Genomic DNA, 21130 nt, shown 5'->3' on the forward strand with positions numbered 1-21130 from the left:
AGGGGGCGCCGGGGCCGCCAGCCAGCCCACGGATGGCCGCCAGGGGGCGCCCGGGGCCTCCGGGGCCGACACGCAGCCCAGGGCCGGCCGCCGGGGGGCGCCGGGGCCGACACGCAGCCCAGGGCCGGCCGCCGGGGGGGCGCCGGGGCCGTACACGCAGCCCACGGCCGGCCGCCCGCTAGGGGGCGTTGGGGAGCGCCGGGTCCGTGGGCGCGTCCGGCCGGTAGGCGGCGGGCGGGCGCGGGAGGGAGGCCCGCGGGGGGCCCCTTGCGGTCTCCGCCCCCGTTGCCATGACGTCGGCGGGGTGTGGGCGGGGCGGGGAGGGCGGGGGCGGCGGCGGCGGCGGCGGCGGCGGCGGCGCGCTCCCACAATGCCCCGGGGCGGGGCGGGGCGGGTCGTCGGCCCCGCCCCCTTCCCCCCCTTTCCCCTCCCCCGCTCCTCCCCCTGGGCCCGGGCCCCCCTCCGCCCCGCCGCCCCGCCGCCCCTCCTCCGACCCGGCCGGTGCCCGCTCCCCGCTCCCCGCTCCCCGCTCCGCTCCCTTCCCCCCTCGGTCCCCCTCCCGTCCGGTCCGGTCCGGTCCCCGTCGGTCCCCTCCCGTCCCCCGCGCCCTGCCCTCCCCCCCCCCCCCCCCCCCCGGGCGGTGCGGCGAGAAGATGGCGGAGGGCGGCGCGGCGGAGCTGGACGGGCAGCGCGCCGACATCGCCGCGCTCCTCAAAACGGCGCTCCGGAAGGGGGACACCTGGTGAGAGGGGGGGACCCCCCCGCCCCCCCCCGGGCGGCGCGCGGGCACGGGCACGGGCACGCGGACAGACGGACGGACGGGCGGGCGGACGGGGGCCCCGGCAGGGGCGGCGGCTCCGCCTCGGCCTCCCCCTCCCCTTCCCCCTCCTCCCCGGCCTCATTTCTCCTTAATAGTGACATTCATTTCAGCGCGTCCTATGTGCCAAGCAAAGCGGCGCCGTAAGCGCTGTCCCCGGTCCCTTCCTCCTCCTCGTCCTTCCCCCTCCCCGGCCTCTTCCTTCCTCGTTTTCTCCCCGGCCCCTTCCCCCTCCGCCCCGGCCTCCTCCTGCTCCTCCTGCTCGGCCTCCCCCTCCTCTCCGGCCTCCCCCGCCTTCTCCTCCCCGGCCTCCTCATCTCTCCTCCCCCCCGGCCCCCTCTCCTCTCCTCTCCTCTCCTCTCCTCTCCTCTCCTCTCCTCCTCCCCCCCCGGCCCCACCTCTCTCTTGCCCCCTTCCTTCCTCTCCCCCTCTTTCCCCTCTCCATCCCCCCCGCCTTACCTCCTTCCCTTCCCCACGGCACCTGGATAAATGTATATATGTTTGTACGGATTCATTACTCTATTTATTTTGCTTGTTCATATCTATTCTATTTATTTGGTTTGGTTTTGTTCTCCGTCTCCCCCTTCTAGACTGTGAGCCCACTGTTGGGTAGGGACCGTCTCTATGTGTTGCCAACTTGTACTTCCCAAGCGCCTAGTGCAGTGCTCTGCACATAGTAAGCGCTCAATAAATACGATTGGTGATGATGATGATGATCTCTCCTTCTCCTCCCCGGCCTCCTCATTTCTCCTCCTTCCCGGCCTCCTCTTCTCTCCTCCTCCTCGCCCTCCCCCTCTTCTCCGGCCTCCTCCACCTTCTCCTCCCCGGCCTCATCTCTCCTTCTCGTCCCCGGCCTCATCTCTCCTCGTCCCCGGCCTCCTCTTCTCTCCTCCTCCTCCTCCTCCTGCTCATCCTCCTCCTCCTCCCCGGCCTCCTCTCCCCTCCTCCCCGGCCTCAGAATAAACTAGACTGTCAGTCCCCTTCTAGACCGTGAGCCCACTGTTGGGTAGGGAGCGTCTCTATATGTTGCCAACTTGTACTTCCCAAGCGCTTAGTACAGTGCCCTGCACACAGTAAGCGCTCAGTAAATACGATTGAATGAATGAATAATAATAATGGTATTTATTAAGCGCTTAGTACAGTGCCCTGCACACAGTAAGCACTCAGTAAATACGATTGAATGAATGAATAATAATAATGGTATTTATTAAACGCTTACCATGTGCCAAGCACTGTTCTCATCTCACATCATTCCTCCTCCTCCTCCTCCTCCTCCTCCTCGTATTTACTGAGCACCTACTGGGTGCAGAGCTCCGTACTAAGCGCTTGGGAGAGGAGAGACTGTGAGCCCACTGTTGGGTAGGGACCGTCTCTACATGTTGCCAACTTGGACTTCCCAAGCGCTTAGTACAGTGCCCTGCACACAGTAAGCACTCAGTAAATACGATTGAATGAATGAATAATAGTAATGGTATTTATTAAACGCTTGCTATGTGCTAAGCACTGTTCTCATCTCACATCATTCTTCCTCCTCCCTTTCCTCCTTCTCGTATTTACTGAGCACCTACTGGGTGCAGAGCTCCATACTAAGCGCTTGGGAGAGGAGAGACTGTGAGCCCACTGTTGGGTAGGGACCGTCTCTATATGTTGCTAACTTGTACTTCCCAAGCGCTTAGTACAGTGCCCTGCACACAGTAAGCGCTCAGTAAATACGATTGAATGAATGAATAATAATAGTAAGAATAATACTGATATTTATTAAACGCTCACTATGTGCCAAGCACTGTTCTCATCTCACATCATTCCTCCTCCCTTTCCTCCTCCTCCTCCTCCTCATATTTACTGAGCACCTACTGGGTGCAGAGCTCCGTACTAAGCGCTTGGGAGAGGGGAGACTGTGAGCCCATTGTTGGGTAGGGACCGTCTCTATACGTTGCCAACTTGGACTTCCCAAGCGCTTAGTACAGTGTTCTGCACACAGTAAGTGCTCAATAAATACGATTGATTAATTGATTGATTGACAGTGTAGCAATAGAGTGACAGTCCAACATACACACACACACACACACACACACACACACACACACAGTCTCTAATCATGCTCACTGCCCTGTTGGGCCAGTGCTCCCTCCACTAACGCTGAGGCAGTGCCCACAGGTGAGGTCCGGGCCCAGGCTGCACACAGATCGGACAACTCTTTCATTTATTCAGTCGTATTTATTGAGCGCTTACTGTGTGCAGAGCACTGTGCTAAGCGCTCCAGCGCTTAGCACAGTGCTCTGCACATAGTAAGCGCTTAACAAATACCAACATTATTATTATTATTGGGAAGGACAAGTCGGCAACATACGCAAGTACCTCACAGTCTGAGGGGAGGAAAGGCGGGGTGGGGTTCGATCCCCATTTGGCAGATGAGGAAACCGAGGCACGGAGAAGTGAGGTGACCGGTCCAAGGTCACCCAGCAGACAAGCGGCGGAGTCACGGTGGGAACCCGCGGCTCCGTGGAAAGGGCCCGGGCTTTGGAGTCAGAGGTCACGGGTTCAAATCCCGGCTCTGCCAGTTGTCAGTTCCCTTTCTCTGTGCCTCAGTTCCGTCATCTGTAAAATGGGGATTAAGACTGGGAGCCCCCCGTGGGACAACCTGATCACCTTGTAACCTGCCCAGCGCTTGGAACAGTGCTTGGCACGTAGTAAGCGCTTAATAAATGCAGTCATACCCCAGGTCCCTCTGACTCCCGGCCCCGTTTCAATCCATTAGGACAAGCTGTTTCCCCGCTGTAGGATGCAAGGTGGAGTGTGGAGAGAGAAGCCTCTCTTCGTGGACCCTCTCAGTCCGTCAGTCGTCTTTACTGAGTGCTCATTGTGTGCAGAGGGCTTGAGAGCGTACAATACAACAAGAAACGGGCACTTTTCCTGCCCTCAAGGAGCTAGGAGGGAAGATTCCCCCAGACCTGAATAAGGTGCGGAGGGACCTTTTTGGCGGAAGATGCCCTGTGGTTCAGAGGAGGTTTGATAGACACCAGCAAAGTCTGCCTTAGACAGGCCACCCCCACCTCTTTCGTGAAGATAAGGTAGTCTGTAAAAAATAGATAAACTTCCTTAGGTCTTAAACATACCAGCAGAGATGCCGAGGGTTCGCGGGTAAAGGTGGAGAAGGGTTCAACGTTCAGTATTGTGGTGGGGGGGGGGTGGCAAGCCAAAAGTTTTCACTCCCTAGAGAAAGAAAGGCCCGGGATGTTGAGTCCATTTGGAGAGACTATATTAAGAAAGTGAGAAGCAGCGTGGCTCAGTGGGAAGAGCCCGGGCTTTGGAGTCAGAGGTCATGGGTTCAAATCCCGGCTCCGCCAACTGTCAGCGGTGTGACTTTGGGCAAGTCACTTAACTCGTCTGTACCTCAGTTACCTCATCTGTAAAATGGGGATTAAAACTGAGCCCCCTGTGGGACAACCTGTTCACCTTGTACATATTTATTACTCTATTTATTTATTTACTTATTTTACTTGTACATTTCTATCCTACTTTTTTTATTTTGTTGGTATGTTTGGTTCTGTTCTCTGTCTCCCCCTTTTAGACTGTGAGCCCACTGTTGGGTAGGGACTGTCTCTATGTGATGCCAATTTGTACTTCCCAAGCGCTTAGTACAGTGCTCTGCACATAGTAAGCGCTCAATAAATACGATTGATTGATTGATTGATTGATTGTAGCCTCCCCAGCGCTTAGAACAGTGCTTCGCACATAGTAAGCGCTTAATAAATGCCATCGTTATTATTATTAAGAAAGGGCTCGCTCTAAATTTTCTCTTGAGTGAACGGAACAAAGAAAGCACTACACTATTACCTTCTCAGACGCCCTTTTGCCTTTTCACTTGTGGGACCCAGTGCCCTAGTGGGTAGGTGACCGGTGAGGCCAAGAGAGCCAAGCTGGCATCATATGAAGTTCCTCCCCGTGGGTGTCCAGTTCCAGGCTTTGACGTCCTGTACGATGGGCGGTTCCGTCATCTGCCCGACTAAAGTACAGGTCCTATGGGGGCCTCCTTCGCCTCTATCGTGGATATGGTCCACAATGTATCAACAGATTGGTTATCGTGTCCTCGGAACCACATTTTCGCCATTGGCTTTTATCCGTGTCGTTCACCATGCAGGACTCCCCAGAGTTTGCAGAGTCTTGGTCTCCGTTAGAGTGGGTCACGGCCCCACTACCCCAAGCTCGTCTGGCGTATAGTCATCATCATCATCATCAATCGTATTTATTGAGCGCTTACTATGTGCAGAGCACTGTACTAAGCACTTGGGAAGTACAAATTGGCAACATATAGAGACAGTCCCTACCCAACAGTGGGCTCACAGTGTAAAAGGGGGAGACAGAGAACAAAACCAAACATACTAACAAAATAAAATAAATAGAATAGATATGTACAAGTAAAATAAATAAATAAATAGGGTAATAAATATGTACAAACATATATACATATATACAGGTGCTGTGGGGAAGGGAAGGAGGTAAGATGGGGGGATGGAGAGGGGGACGAGGGGGAGAGGAAGGAAGGGGCTCAGTCTGGGAAGGCCACCTGGAGGAGGTGAGTTCTCAGTAGGGCCTTGAAGGGAGGAAGAGAGCTAGCTTGGCGGATGGGCAGAGGGAGGGCATTCCAGGCCAGGGGGATGACGTGGGCTGGGGGTCGATGGTGGGACAGGCGAGAACGAGATACGGTGTCCTGTGGACACGCTGTTCCTCCGCTTTGCGTTATAGAAAATAGACCATTTCTTCACATGTTTACGTGATGACATCTAGTGTGGATGGGGTGAGAGGTGTGTGTGTGTGTGTGTGTGTGTGTGTGTATCTCACAGCCCCGCTACCCCAAGCTCATCTAGCATGGAGTCCTTTGGATATCTGTTCCTCTGCTACATGTTCTGGAAAATGGAGCATTTCTTCACAGTCTTCTAGACTGTCAACCCGTTATTGGGTAGGGACTGTCTCTGTATGTTACAGTGCTCTGCACACAGTAAGCGCTCAATAAATACGATTGATTGTATGTTGCCAACTTGTACTTCCCAAGCGCTTAGTACAGTGCTCTGCATACAGTAAGCGCTCAATAAATACGACTGAATGAATGAATGTATAAGTGATGGGTCTGAGGATGATCTATTACTTGTACATATCTATTCTATTTATTTCATTTTGTTAGTATGTTTGGTTTTGTTCTCCGTCTTCCACTTTTAGACTGCGAGCCCACTGTTGGGTAGGGACTGTCTCTATACGTTGCCAGCTTGTACTTCCCAAGCGCTTAGTACAGTGCTCTGTACACAGTAAGCGTTCAATAAATACGACTGATTGATTGATTTAGAGGAGGAGCGGATGGGCTGAGAGGGGACAGTTGTGTTGGAGGCCGAAGTGGGGCAAGGCGCCCAGAGAGAAATGCCCAAGGGAACTTAAGGAGGAAGGGGAGGTGGGACATTGGAGAGATAATCAGTCGTCTTCATCGGGCACTTGAGTGTCCAGAACACTGCATCGAGTGCATGGGAGGAGAGTATGGTACAACAGCGTAGGTAGACCTGTTGCCTGCCCACAACCTGTTTATAGTCTGGGGGGAGACAGATGTTGATGTAAATATATATATGCGATCTGTGGTTATAATAACGATGGTATTTGTTAAGCGCTTACTATGTGCCAAACACCGTTCTAAGTGCTGGGGTGGATACGAGGTAATCGGGTTTTCCCAGGTGGGGCTCACAGTCCCAGTCCCCATTTTACTGATGAGGTAACTGAGGCACAGAGAAGTTAAGTGAGTTGTCCAAAGGTCCCACAGCTCACAAGTGGTGGAGGCGGGATTAGAACCCACGACCTCCGACTCCCAAGCCTGGGCTCTTTCCAGTAGGCCACGCCGCTTCTCAGTGTACAGATATCTACAGAGAGAGCGGTGGGGCTAATACCAGCTGCCCAGAAGTCACAGATCCGAGACAACGCAGAAGGGAAAAGAGGGCTTCGCTTAATCTGGGCGAGCCTCTCGGAGGAGGTGTGACCACGGTTCAGTCCCCCTCACTCCTGACTCCGCCATTGGCTCCCTCAGTACCGTCTCTCCCCAAACTTTCGGTTCCTCCCGGGGACGGCGTCAGGGAGCAGTAAGATGGATCAGTCGATGGTATTGAGAAGCGGCCTAACGGATAGAGCACGGATCTGGGAATCAGAGGACCTGGGTTCTAATCCCGGTTCCTCCGCTTGTCTGCCGGCCTTGGGCAAGACACTTCTCTGGGCCTCAGTTATCTCCTCTGTAGAATGGGGACTAAAACCGTGAGCCGGCTGTGGGACGGGGACTGCGCTCAACCCAGTTATCTTGTGTGTACTGTAGCGTTTAGTACAGTGCCCGGCACATAGTAAACACCAAACACCATAAAAAAAAAGTGGTACTGTGTGCAGAGCGCTTGGGAGAGTACGGCAACAGCGTTGGTGAACGTGTTCTCTGCCCACAAGGACTTCAGAGTCTAGAGGATGTCAACTGACGGGAAATTCCTGATGTAGGCTCAGATTTCAGATAGCCAGCCAACATCTTTGTTTCAGTAATATAAATATAAATGCGACCGGTGAATACAGTGAGTGATTAGACTTCAAAAAAAAACAAAACAACCTCTTAACAAGTGGTCACAGACTTTTAAAAACGTGAGAATCGAAAGTAAAAGGGACATTACGGAACGGACGGTTTACAGAATAGAAGACTAAAAATGATCCTACAAGGCAGGAAGGTGGAGGGAACGACCTGTTTTGTAGATTTTTGTTGTTGTTCGGACTGTAAGCTCATCTAGGGCAGGGACCATGCCCGTGACAGTTATCGACCGCTTCCGAGAGCCTGCGTGGTGGTGACTGAATTTGAGGTGTTGAGACAAATGGCTCTCTGAAATTATAAAAAGTTGGTCAAAAATTTGGCAAAAGCGCAATCGCTTGACAGAAACCGATGACGCTTCGTCACGGCACAAATTTCAACTTTTACTTACTGGTGTCCTATTTAAACAAGATAACTTTGAAAATGCTGAATTTCTTTGGAAGAGATTGAGAATTTCAACACCCGACATCGGAAAGTGTGATTTTTTTCACTCTAGAGAAAACTTTTAGGTTTACATGAGTTCCATCCTGAAATTCGACAAAACGGCAAAGACTTGCAAGAGCTCATTTGACGAAACAGCAAAAATGCTTCGTGCTTTCTTGGGGGTGTTCCAGATTTGCAGGTTCTAGTACACATGCTTGCCCATACATAGAAATGCAGGATGGTAATTTAGAGAGAAAAAATAAACTCGAAATACAACGGAGACGGTCTGGCTTTATCCAGATCTAATGGGAAGCTAGAGCTGGTTGTAGCTCAGTAAAATAATGTTTTAGAATCACAGTTCAATCAGTCAGTCGTATTTACTGAGCTCTTACTGTGTGCAGAGCACTGGACTAAGCGCTTGGGAAGTACAAGTTGGCAACATATAGAGACAGTCCCTACCCAACAGTGGGCTCACAGTCTAAAAGGGGGAGACAGAGAACAAAACCAAACATACTAACAAAATAAAATAAATAGAATAGATATGTACAAGTAAAATAAATAAATAAATAGAGTAATAAATAAAATCACAGTTGATACTGAGGTCCATCGTTAAAAATCTAGATGAGGAACCACAAAATTCCACGCTGAGAAAAAAGTGAGGCCTAGTTGACAGAGCACGGGCCTGGGAGTTGGAAGGACCTGGGTTCTAATCCCGACTCCCACACGTCCGTTGTGTGACCTTGGGCAAGTCACTTCACTTCTCCGGGCCTCAGTTCCCTCATCTGTAAAAGGGGGATGAAGAACGTGAACCCCATGAGGGACGGGGACTGCATCCAACCTGATTAGCTTGTATCTACCCCAGTACTTAGTACAAAGCCTCTCACATGGCAAGCACTGATTAAATGCTGTAAAAGAAAAGTGAGTCTCCACTTCAAATCAGCAATCAGTTAATGATACTATTGGATGCTTGGTGTGTGCAGCACTGCTAATAATAATTGTGGTATTTTAGCACTTACTATGTGCAGAACTCTGTATTAAGCGCTTGGGAGAGTACTGTATGGCAGAGTTGGGAGACACATTCCCTGCTCACAGCGAGCTTCCAGTCTTCAGGACTGTAAGCCGACCCAAGTGCATAGGTCTGCAGGAAAGTCCTCAGCAGAGGAAATGCTGGGAGGAGTGAGGGAGAGGCTAGCTGGGGAAAGTTTCTTGGGGGGCGGGGGGGGGTACTAGATGGGTAGAGGGGTCTTCTAGACTGTAAGCTCGTCACGGGCAGGGAATGTGTCTGTTTATCGTTCTGTTGGACTCTCCCCAGCGTATAGTACAATGCTCTGCTCTGACTGTGACTAGTCTAGCAGCCATGAAGGGAAAGGGCTGGGCTCACACTGGGCTTACTGGGTAAGGGGTATCGATCGAATCTCCTCGCCCCCTCCTACCTCACCTCCCTTCTTTCCTTCTACAGCCCAGCCCGCACCCTCCGCTCCTCCGCCGCTAATCTCCTCACCGTACCTCGTTTTCGCCTGTCCCGCCATCGACCCCCGGCCCACGTCATCCCCGGGGCCTGGAATGCCCTCCCTCTGCCCATCCGCCAAGCTAGCTCTCTTCCTCCCTTCAAGGCCCTACTGAGAGCTCACCTCCTCCAGGAGGCCTTCCCAGACTGAGCCCCTTCCTTCCTCTCCCCCTCGTCCCCCTCTCCATCCCCCCCAGATCACCTCCTTCCCTTCCCCACAGCACCTGTATATATGTATATATGTTTGTACATATTTATTACTCTATTTATTTGTTTTGCTTGTACATATCTATTCCATTTATTTTATTTTGTTAGTATGTTTGGTTTTGTTCTCTGTCTCCCCCTTTTACACTGTGAGCCCACTGTTGGGTAGGGACCGTCTCTGTATGTTGCCACTTTGTACTTCCCAAGCTCTTAGTACAGTGCTATGCACATAGTAAGCGCTCAATAAATACGATTGATGATGATGATGATGATGAATCCCCTTTTCACAGGGGAGAGAGACGAAGGCCAGAGAAGTTAAGCCACTTGCCCGCAAGTCAAGACAGAATCGAGATTGGAACCTGGGCCCCCGACTCCTGCTGGGCCATGCTGCTTCTCAGTTACTGAGGCCTAGATTAGTGTAGCTAGCAAAAACTACCCAGTCTTCACTCTGCGATCCTCACTCAACTCTTGTGTTGGTCTATCAGTCCACCTCATCTTCTCCCCCTTTACTCGTGTGTCTCTCTTCATTTGTCCCTCTTCTTCCCCGGGCCAAACACTCCACACTACCAACGCAAGACTCTGGTGGCTACCAGTGCTGCACCTATGGACGCACGCCTACCTGTATGGGGTAATAATTGATTTACCTACTTGGCGGTCTAAGAATTGTCATCCTCATAGCCACCTTTCCATTCTCTTCTTCCTCCAGTCCATAAATCGTTTTGCGCCTGGCCTCCCCACCCCCATCCCTCCTAGAAGGTACACTCTTTGAGGCTGGGGGTTGTGTCTTCAATCAGTCGTGTGTATGGAGTGCTTATTGTGTGCACTGTACTAAGCACTTGGGAGAGCACAATATAACAGTTGGTAGTCACATGCCCTGCTCACAGTGAGCTTTCAGTCTACAGGGGGAGAAAAACGTTAATATAATAATTCTAATATGCCATTTCCCCTCCTCTTTCCCCTCTTTCCCCCCCTTCCTCCCCTTCTTCCCCCCACTCTTTTCACCTCTCTTCCCCCAGCCCCACCCCAGACAGTACAGTGGAGTTGGTAGCTATGATCCTTATCTTCAACGCCCCACATCACTGTTCAGTCTCTCACCAGATCCCATTACTTCTACCTTCACAGCATGTGGAGAATCTGTCCGTCGCCTTTTCCTATCCATCCGGACTGCTACCATGCTGATCCGAGTACTTATCCTCCCCCACCTGGATTACTGTATCAGCCTCCTTGCCGATCCCCCAGCCTTCTGTCTCTCCTCACTCCGGTCCATACCTCACTCTGCTGCACCCATTATTTCACTTTTAGACTGTGAGCCCAATGTTGGGTAGGGACTGTCTCTCTATGTTGCCAAGTTGTACTTCCCAAGCGCTTAGTACAGTGCTCTGCACATAGTAAGCGCTCAATAAATACGATTGATGATGATGATTCACTCTTCACAAGCCAAAACCCACCCTTTTCTCTCCAGTCAGACTGCTCCTATGCTGATCCAATCACTTGTCGTGTCCCACCTTGACTACTACTTTAGCCTTCTCACTGTTCTCACGGCCTCCTTTCTTTTCCCTCTCTAGTCCATACTTCATTCTGCTGCCTGGATCATGTTTCTAAAAAAAAAAAAAAATCAGTCTATGTTTTCCCGCTCCTCAAAAATTCCCAATGCTTTCCCACCCATCTCTGCACCAAATTCCTTATCATCGGAATCATTTGTTATCATTTGTTCGCTGTCTCCCCCTTTTAGACTGTGAGCCCACTGGTTGGGTAGGGACTGTCTCTGTATGTTGCCAATTTGTACTTCCCAAGCGCTTAGTACAGTGCTCTGCACACAGTAAGCGCTCAATAAATACGATTGATGATGATGATGATCGGACTTAAGGCACTCAGTCAGCTCCCTTCCTCCCTTCTTTCCTTCTTCCCTTCCTCCCGTCCTCCTTCCCTCCCCACCTGCTATGGCTCCCCAGCCCTTCCCTCTGCCCAGGGTCACCACCCATTCCCCCCAAATCAATCAATCAATCGTATTTATTGAGCGCTTACTGTGTGCAGAGCACTGTACTAAGCGCTTGGGAAGTACAAGTTGGCAACATATAGAGACGGTCTCTACCAACAGTGGGCTCTTGCCACTAAACCACACTGCTTGTGTCGGACTCTCCCAAGAGCTTAGTACAGTGCTCTGCACACAGTCACAATAATAATAATAATAATGATAATGTTGGTATTTGTTAAGCGCTTAGCAGTACCACTGATTGGTTGATTATCCCAGCCCACACAATTGGCTCCTCTAATGCCCACCTCCTCCCTGCACCTTGATCTAACCTCTAACCTCCTGGCTCATGCACACCGTCGGCCTGGAACTCTTTTCCCCCCTTCATATCCAACAGACCACACTCACCCCAACTTCAAAGCCATCCTAAAATCCCATCCATCAGTGCAATGTATTGAGTGCTTACTGTGTACAGAAAACTGTACTAAGTGCTTGGGGAAGTACAATACAACAATTAGTGGACTGTGGACTCTTGGTGGACTCTTCTAGACTGTGAGCCCACTGTTGGGTCGGGACCGTCTCTGTATGTTGCCAACTTGTACTTCCCAAGCGCTTAGTACAGTGCTCTGCACACAGTAAGCACTCAATAAATACGATTGATTGATTGATTGGACACGTTCCCTGCCATAATGAACTCACAGTCTAGAGAGGGAGAAGGATGTTAATATGAATATGTAATCTATAGCATAATATAGATATATGATGATGATGGCATTTATTAAGCACTTACTGTGTGCAAAGCACTGGGGAGGTGACAAGGTGATCAGGTTGTCCCACGAGGGGCTCACCATCTTAATCCCCATTTTGCAGATGAGGGAACTGAGGCCCAGAGAAGTGAAGTGACTTGCCCAAAGTCACACAGCTGACAAATGACGGAGCCGGGATTTGAACCCATGACCTCTGACTCCAAAGCCCGGGCTCTTTCCACTGAGCCACACTGCTTCTGCTGTCACTGCTACTGATATATGTACATAAGTGCCGTGGGGTTGGTGGGACAAATATCAAATGTCCAAAGGTCACAGATCCAAGCGCACAAATGACACAGAAGGAGAACGAGGTGGGGGAAAGAGAGCTTAATCAGGAAAGTCCTCCTGGAGGAGATGTGACCTTAATAAGACTTTGAAGGTGGAGAGAGTGAGAGTCTGGCGTCTATGGAGAGGGAGGGAGGTCCAGGCTGGGGGAAGGATGTGGGAAAGGGGTCGTCGTCGAGATAGACGAGATTGGAGCACAGCGAGTAAGCTGGAGCTAGAGGAGCCGAGTGTGCGGGTTGGGCTGGAGCGGGAGATGAGTGAAGTAATAATAATAATGATGGTATTTGTTAAACACTTACTCTATGCCACGCACTGTTCTAAGCGCTGGGGTAGATATAAGTTAATCAGGTTGTCCCACATGGGGCTCACAGTTTTAATCCCTATTTTACAGATGAGGTAACAGGCCCAGAGAAGTGAAGTGACTTACCTAAAGCCACACAGCTGATATGTGGTGGAGCCGGGATTAGAACCCGTACCCTCTGACTGACTTCCAAGCCCGGGCTCTTTCCACTAAGCTACGCTGCTTCTCCAAGTAGGGTGGGGCGAGGCGATGTGGAGCTTTAAAGCAGCTGGAGAGGAGTTTCTGTTTGATGCAGAGGTGGGTGGGCAGCCGTCGGAGGTTCTTGAGGAGCGGGGAGACCTGGACTTTTTTAAGCACCTTTTATTGAGCCCTTACTATGTTCAGAGCACTGTACTGAGCGCTTCTACACCTCCAAAAGCTCTTCCCTGAGCAACCCCTCATTTCCCCATCCTATTCATCATCCCTTCTGCAACACACATGCACCTGGGTATGTATTCCTTCAGTACTTCGACATTCGCCCTACAGCACTTACGTTCATATCCCCATATATCCCCATTACGTTCGTATATGTTGCCAACTTGTACTTCCCAAGTGCTTAGTACGGTGCTGTGCACACAGTAAGCGCTCAATAAATACGATTGATGATGATGATATCCCCGCAATCTCCTATTTCCCCTCTCCATAACTTAACTTTAGAGTCTGTCTCTCCCTCTAGACCGTGAGTTCCTGGGAGCAGGGATTTTGTCTACCAGATCTGTTGTATTGACTTCTCCCAAATGGTGCTCTGTGCACAGTAAGGGCTCAGTACATAGCACTGACTGATTTGATATGATCAGACTCGTGGTGAAGGTGGGGTACAGTGAGTTATCAAAATGCCTAGGAGCAGAGGCCACACAGAAGAGAGGGAAGAGATGAGAGATGTCATAGGGGATGCAGGAGGGAGGCCTTAAATGCAAAGCCCTACTACAACAGGCACATCTTCTAACTCCTTGGAACGGTCTCAAGTGCTCGGCACATAGTAGGCCCTTAGTAAGTACTTTGAATGACTTGCCTTCTCAAACAGATACACAGAAGTGGCGATCCCATATGCATTTTGCATTGTATTTATGTGTATGGTTGTGTGTGTAGCAATAGATGGTCCTTCTACTTAGGAGGGATGTTGAAAGGGATGTAAGAGGAGAACAGTGAAGATGTCTAAAAAGACTGCGGAAACACGTGGACCTGTGTGTATGTATGTTGTCCCTTAGCAAGCAGCAGCGACAGTTGTTGAAAATCATCATCAATGGCGTTTGCACCTTTTTTTTAAAAAAAAAAATAGTATTAAGCGCTTACTATGTCCAGACACTGTACTACGCCCTAGGGTGGATTCAAGATAATAGGTTGGACATAGTCCATGTCTCACATGGGGCTCCCAGTCTTAATCCCCATTTTCCAGTTAAGCAAAGGAGTGAAGCGACTCGCCCAAGGTCACCCAGCTGACAAGTGGCGGAGCCGGGATTAGAACCCACGCAGGTCCTCTGACCTCCAGGCCCGGCTCTAACCACGAGGCCGGGCTGCTCCCCTGCAGATGGAAGCCAAACCCCACGACAGGAGTTGACCGCGGCGATGTGAGGGTTTAGCCAGGCTGGGACAAGGACTCCATGGGACCGGGCCCAAGTACCCGCCCCGTGAAGAGAGCCAGCTAAGGCCACGGACCTGGGTTCCGATCCCGGCTCTGCCACCTCTCTGCTGTGACTTTGGGCACGTAACTTCACTTCTCTGGGCCTCGCTCCCTCGTCTGCAAAATGTGGATTTGAATACCAGTTCTCTCTCTCAAACTGTGAGCTCCACGTGGGACCTGATGATCTTGTATCTACTCCAGTACCTAACACAGTGCTCGGCACCTAGTAGGCTCTTAAATATCACAGTTATTATGATGATGGTGATGATGAAGCGAGTCAGGAGGATGGCCACTCGCATAATAAATACGAATGAATGAATGAATGGTGAGGTCTGTTGCCTCGGGTTTAATATACCCTGATATTCTCAATACTTTTCTGGGGGATGCTTTAAAAATAGGAGCAGTATTATGGGATGGGCTATGTGTCACAGCATTTAATTTGAATCAATCATATTTCTGCTGCATTAGGATCATATATAGGAATTCAAGTTTCCAGTTCATTCTAGGGGTTCCACTGTCACATGCCCCCGTTAACCTCTGTGACAAGCATTAGATGACCTGACACCTGTCCACGTGTCTGTCTCCCCCTTCTAGACTGTGAGCCCGTTGTTGAGTAGGGACCGTCGCTATATGTTGCCAACTTGTACTTCCCAAGTGCTTAGTACAGTGCTGTGCACACAGTAAGCGCTCAATAAATGCGATTGAATGAATGAGTGACAGGGCTAGCAGATGTCCCCTGCCCCTTTGCCACCAGAATCGATCAATTCATCCATCAGTAGTATTTCTTGAGCGCTTACCGTGTGCAGAGCTACTAAGCACTTGGGAGAGCACAGTAGGACAGAGTTGATTGATAGGTCCCCTGCCCTTAGCGAGCTCGGAGTCTGGAGGTGTGTGTTTCTGGTGCGTGATCTCTTGGGTAATGGGTCCTGTTCCCCAAACGGGTCAGAAGGAACAGTAAGAATCCCCCAAATTGGATTGTGCATTTATTTCAAGTCTTAGACGATCGAGTCTTCAAGTGACAAAAAAAAGTATTTCCCAGTTGATGCTGACCGACCTTCCGTAATGTGGTTGGCTCGATTAATGGGCACTTAGAATGATATTCTAACACTGAGAGCGTCGGTCAATAATAATAATAATTATTATTATGGTGTTTAAGCACTTACTGTGTGCCAGGCACTGTACTAAGCACTGGGGTGGATACAAGCAAATTGGTTTGGACACAGTCCCTGTCCTGCATGGGGCTCACAGTCTCAATCCCTTACAGATGAGGTAACTGAGGCACAGGGAAGTAAAGTGACTTGCCCCAGATCACACGGCAGACGTGGCAGAGTCAGGATTAGAACTCATGACCTTCTGACTCCGAGGCCTGTGCTCTATCCAGTATGCCATGCTGCTTCTCTGTCAATCAATCAGTGGTATTTATTGAATGCTTACTGTGTGCAAAGTACTGTATTAAGCGCTTGGGAGAGTACACTACAACAGAGTTGGTAGGTACTTTCCCTGCCCAAGGGGAGGGGTGGGGGGAACAGATGTTAATATAAAGGAGTAAATTACAGATACGGATATAACGGCTGGGGGGCTCGGTGGGGTGACTAGCAAGTGCCTAAAGAAGCAGCGTGGCTCAGTGGAAGGAGCACGGGCTTTGGAGTCAGAGGTCATGGGTTCGAATCCCGACTCCGCCACATGTCTGCTGTGTGACCTTGGGCAAGTCACTTAACTTCTCTGAGCCTCAGTTACCTCATCTGTAAAATGGGGAATACGACTGTGAGCCCCACGTGGGGCAACCTGATCACCTTGTATCCCCCCCAGCGCTTAGAACAGTGCTTTGCACATAGTAAGCGCTTAACAAATGCCATGATTATTATTATTATTATTATACACAGATCCGAGGGCATAGATGATGCAGTTGGGAGAGGAAGTCATGGAAAGGAGGGCTTACTCTGGGAAGGCCTCTTGGAGGAGAAGTCCTCAGGGAAGCAGCGTGGTTTAGGGGATTGAGGATGGGTCTGGGAATCCAGAGGACCTGGGCTCTAATCCTGGGCTCCGCTACTTGTCTGCTGTGTGACTTGGCCAGGTCGCTTCACTTCTCTAGTCCTCGGTCACCTCATCTGTAAAATGGGGATTAAGAGTGTGGGACAAGGGACAGTGCCCAACCTGATTAAATTGTATCCCAGCGTGGCTTAGTGAAAAGAGCACGGGTTTGGGAGTCAGAGGATGTGGGTTCTAATCCCGGCTCCACCGCTTGTCTGCAGTGTGGCCTTGGGCAAGCCACTTCACTTCTCTGGGCCTCAGTTCCCTCATTTGGAAAATGGGGATTAAGACTGTGAGCCCCCTGTGGGACAGCCTGATTACCGTGTATCTATCCTAGTGCTTAGAACAGTGCTTGGCACATAGTAAGTGCTTAACAAATACCAGAATCATTATTACTACAGTGCTTGGCACATAATAAGTGCTTAACAAGTACTGTTGTTATTATTGTTATTGTTATCAGATGTGACGCTCAAGAGAATGTGTGCGGTTGCCATTCCTACTTCAAGGCCCTACTGAGAGCTCACCTCCTCCAGGAGGCCTTCCCAGACCGAGCCCCTTCCTTCCTTTCCCCCTCGTCCCCCTCTCCATCCCCCCATCTTACCTCCTTTCCTTCCCCACAGCACCTGTATATATGTATATATGTTTGTACATAGTTATTACTCTATTTATTTTACTTGTACATATCTATTTATTTTATTTTGTTAGTATGTTTGGTTTTGTTCTCTGTCTCCCCCTTTTAGACTGTGAGCCCACTGTTGGGTAGGGACTGTCTCTATGTGTTGTCAACTTGTACTTCCCAAGTGCTTAGTACAGTGCTCTGCACACAGTAAGTGCTTAATAAATACAATTGATTGATTGATTGATTGTGCTCTGCACACAGTAAGTGCTCAATAAATACGATTGATTGATTGATCCCTGCAAGATTTCCTCATCTCTGATGAGGATAGAGCTGTTTTGAGTGGCTTAGCGCTGCTGTGAAATTGTGTACAGGGCCACCAGTGAACTCTAGATGTTCTCAGTTTGGTGGTCGTCTATATAGATTTCGACCTCTGCAATCCAGACGCTGTGCCATTGATCGTCCGGATTCCGTCCCTTGATGGGCCGCACCTCTCGACACAGCGTGGCTAAGTGGTTAGCACACGGGCCTGGGTTCCCCCCGCACATCTGCTGTGTGGCCTGGGGCAAGTCACTTCACTTCCCAGTTCTCATCTGTAAAACGGGGATTTAGAGAGTGAACCCTGTGAGGGACGGGGCCTGTGTCCGACCTGACTAACTTGTAACTACCCCAGAGTTTATGTGCTCAGCACATAGTAAGCGCTTAAGTACCATAATTGTTGTTATTATTATTAGGGACTGCATGGTGTTGATGCATTCTTCGTTGGCTGCCAGTAGGCCTTTAATCTGTAAATGAGGGGCATACAGATTGAGGAGGAGGAAGAAGGGGGAAACTGAGGCCCGGAGAGGTCAAGCGACTTCCCAGACTGAGCCCCTTCCTTCCTCTCCCCCTCATCCCCCTCTCCATCCCCCCCATCTTACCTCCTTCCCTTCCCCACAGTACCTGTATATATGTATATATGTTTGTACATATTTATTACTCTATTTATTTATTTTACTTGTACATATTTATTCTGTTTATCTTATTTTGTTAGTATGTTTGGTTTTGTTCTCTGTCTCCCCCTTTTAGACTGTGAGCCCACTGTTGGGTAGGGACTGTCTCTATATGTTGCCAACTTGTACTTCCCAAGCGCTTAGTACAGTGCTCTGCACACAGTAAGCGCTCAATAAATACAATTGATGATGATGATGTAAGTGGGTAGCATGGAACTTGGTGGCCTTTAGAAGCCCCACCCAGTAATAATAATAATAATAATAATAATAATAATAATAATAATAATAATAATAATAGTAATAGCATTTGTTAAGCACTTAGTATGTGCAAATCACTGTTCCAAGCGCTTAGTACAGTGCTCTGTGCACAGTAAGCGCTCAATAAATACGATTGATTGATTGATTGATTGATCTATTTATTTTATTTTGTTGGTATGTTTGGTTTTGTTCTCTGTCTCCCCCTTTTAGACTGTGAGCCCACTGTCGGGTAGGGACTGTCTCTAGATGTTGCCAACTTGTCCTTCCCAAGCGCTTAGTACAGTGCTCTGCACACAGTAAGCGCTCAATAAATACGATTGATTGATCTATTCTGTTTTATTTTGTTAGTATGTTTGGTTTTGTTCTCTGTCTCCCCCCTTTTAGACTGTGAGCCCACTGTTGGGTAGGGACTGTCTCTATATGTTGCCAACTTGTACTTCCCAAGCGCTTAGTACAGTGCTCTGCACAGTAAGTGCTCAATAAATACGATTGATTGATTGATCGATCTATTCTATTTATTTTATTTTGTTAGTATGTTTGGTTTTGTTCTCTGTCTCCCCCTTTTAGACTGTGAGCCCACTGTTGGGTAGGGACTGTCTCTAGATGTTGCCAACTTGTCCTTCCCAAGCGCTTAGTACAGTGCTCTGCACACAGTAGCGCTCAATAAATACGATTGATTGATTGATAGGGAGAGATACAAGATGATCAGGTTGTCTCACATGGGGCTCAGTCTTCATCCCCATTTTACAGATGAGGGAACTGAGGGTCAGAGAGGTTTAGTGACTTGCCCAAGGTCACACAGCAGACATGTGGCGGAGCTGGACTTAGAACCCGATGCCTAGATCCCACCTGGAAAACTGGGGTGAAGAGAAGCAGCCATTTGTAGTTTCCTCGTTCCAACAGGGCAGCTTGTAATGTTGCTGTGGTTTTCCCCCCTCTAGACCGTAAGCTTGTTGTGGGCAGGAACATGTCTGTTTAGTGTTGTATTCGACTCTCCCAAGCGCTTAGTACAGTTCTCTGCACACAATAAGCTCTCAGTAAAGACGATTAAATGAGTCAAAAGTAGTAACTTCCAGGGGTTGCAAAGGATTATTCCGTTATGTCATAGCAGGGAGTGGGGTTCAGATCCATTTTATGGGCATGTTTAAATATTTCAAACATGTTCATACATTGCAGAATCACGTAAAATGAATTATAGCTTTGTGAAGGAGGATGGGCATAAAGAAAAAAAATTATAGACAATGGGACAGGAACTGTAGCCCCCCGATTCTTATACCTCCCCCAGTGCTTGTCGCACCTAGTAAGCATTTAACGAATGCCACGCTTAGAACAGTGCTTTGCACATAGTAAGCGTTTAATAAATGCCATTATTATTATTATTATTACAGAAAAAAAAATCAAGAATCCAAATCATTTGAGGTTTATTGAGCATTTACTACTTGGCAGAGCGCTGTACAAAGCGTTTGGGTGTGGATAGTAGAATTAACAGTAGTATTCATTAAGGGATTACAGTGTGCAGAGCAATCAGGGGAATTAGACACTGAGGGCTCTGTCCCTCAGGAGAACGTGTCTACCAACTGTTTTATAATGGACTCTCCCAAGCACTTAGTGCAGTACTCTGCACCCATCAATTGTCAGCTGTGTGACCTTGGGCTAGTCACTTCAGTTCTCTGTGCCTCAGTTCCCTCATCTGTAAAATGGGGATTAAGACTGTGAGCCTCATGTGGGACCACCTAATCACCTTGTATCCTCCCCAGTGTTTAGAACATTGCTTTGTACATAGTAAGCGCTTAACAAATGCCATCAATCAATCAATCAATCAATCGTATTTATTGAGTGCTTACTATGTGCAGAGCACTGTACTGAGCGCTTGGGAAGTACAAATTGGCAACATATAGAGACAGTCCCTACCCAACAGTGGGCTCGCAGCCATCATTATTAGAGAAGCAGCGTGGCTCAGTGGAAAGAGCACGGGCTTTGGAGTCAGAGGTCACGGGTTCAAATGCCGACTCCGCCAATTGTCAGCTGTATGACCTGGGGAAAGTCACTTCACTTCTCTGTGCCTCAGTTCCCTCATCTGTAAAATGGGGATTAAGACTGTGAGCCTCACGTGGAACAACCTAATCACCTTGTATCCTCCCTCAGCGCTTAGAACAGTGCTTTGCACATAGAAAGCTCTTAACAAATACCATCATCATTATTATTATTATTACTTAATAAATGCAGTTGATTGAATCTAAACCTGATCCTTGCCCACTAGGAGTTTACAATCTAGCAGCGGGGCCTGACAGTAGATTCAGTGCCTCTTCTCCCTCCTACTTAGAATGTGAACCTCCTGTGGGAAAAGGACTGTGCTCAACCTGATGATTTTGTATCTACCTCAGAGCATAGTATGAAGCTTGGCCTGTAGTTAGCACTTAATTATCATTATTATTATTAATAATAATAACAACAATAATAATACCAACAACAACATGGGGTGAGCTGTCGGCTCCCTAAGGAAGAGCTCACTGCCTTCTCCAAGGCTGGGGAGGCTTTAGAAACAAGAGACCCCCCCCCTCCATGCTCCCCCCCAACCCCAAAGAGAAGTGATCACCTACTGGAGTTCACATTATTCTCTTGGATTGTTGATTTTTGTAATTTATTACTCTTCTGCATTTCACTGT

At 49.3% G+C, this 21130-nt stretch overlaps 1 protein-coding gene across 5 annotated transcripts in view; it reads left to right on the forward strand.

Moving 5' to 3' along the window:
* Positions 1–653: 653 nt before the first annotated feature.
* USP15 (ubiquitin specific peptidase 15) overlaps positions 654–21130 on the forward strand; it is a 148803-nt gene continuing 128326 nt past the window's right edge. For all 5 annotated transcript variants that reach the window (XR_005454902.1, XM_038760446.1, XM_038760463.1 and 2 more), the window contains exon 1: positions 654–742. Coding sequence is in view for 4 of the 5 variants with exons in the window: in XM_038760446.1 (XP_038616374.1) it covers positions 654–742 (89 nt within the window). In the remaining variant the exon portion in view is untranslated. The remainder of the gene's footprint in view (positions 743–21130) is intronic.

The sequence above is a fragment of the Tachyglossus aculeatus genome, chromosome 2 (assembly GCF_015852505.1).
Source record: "Tachyglossus aculeatus isolate mTacAcu1 chromosome 2, mTacAcu1.pri, whole genome shotgun sequence".
Classification (NCBI taxonomy): Eukaryota; Metazoa; Chordata; class Mammalia; order Monotremata; family Tachyglossidae; genus Tachyglossus; species Tachyglossus aculeatus.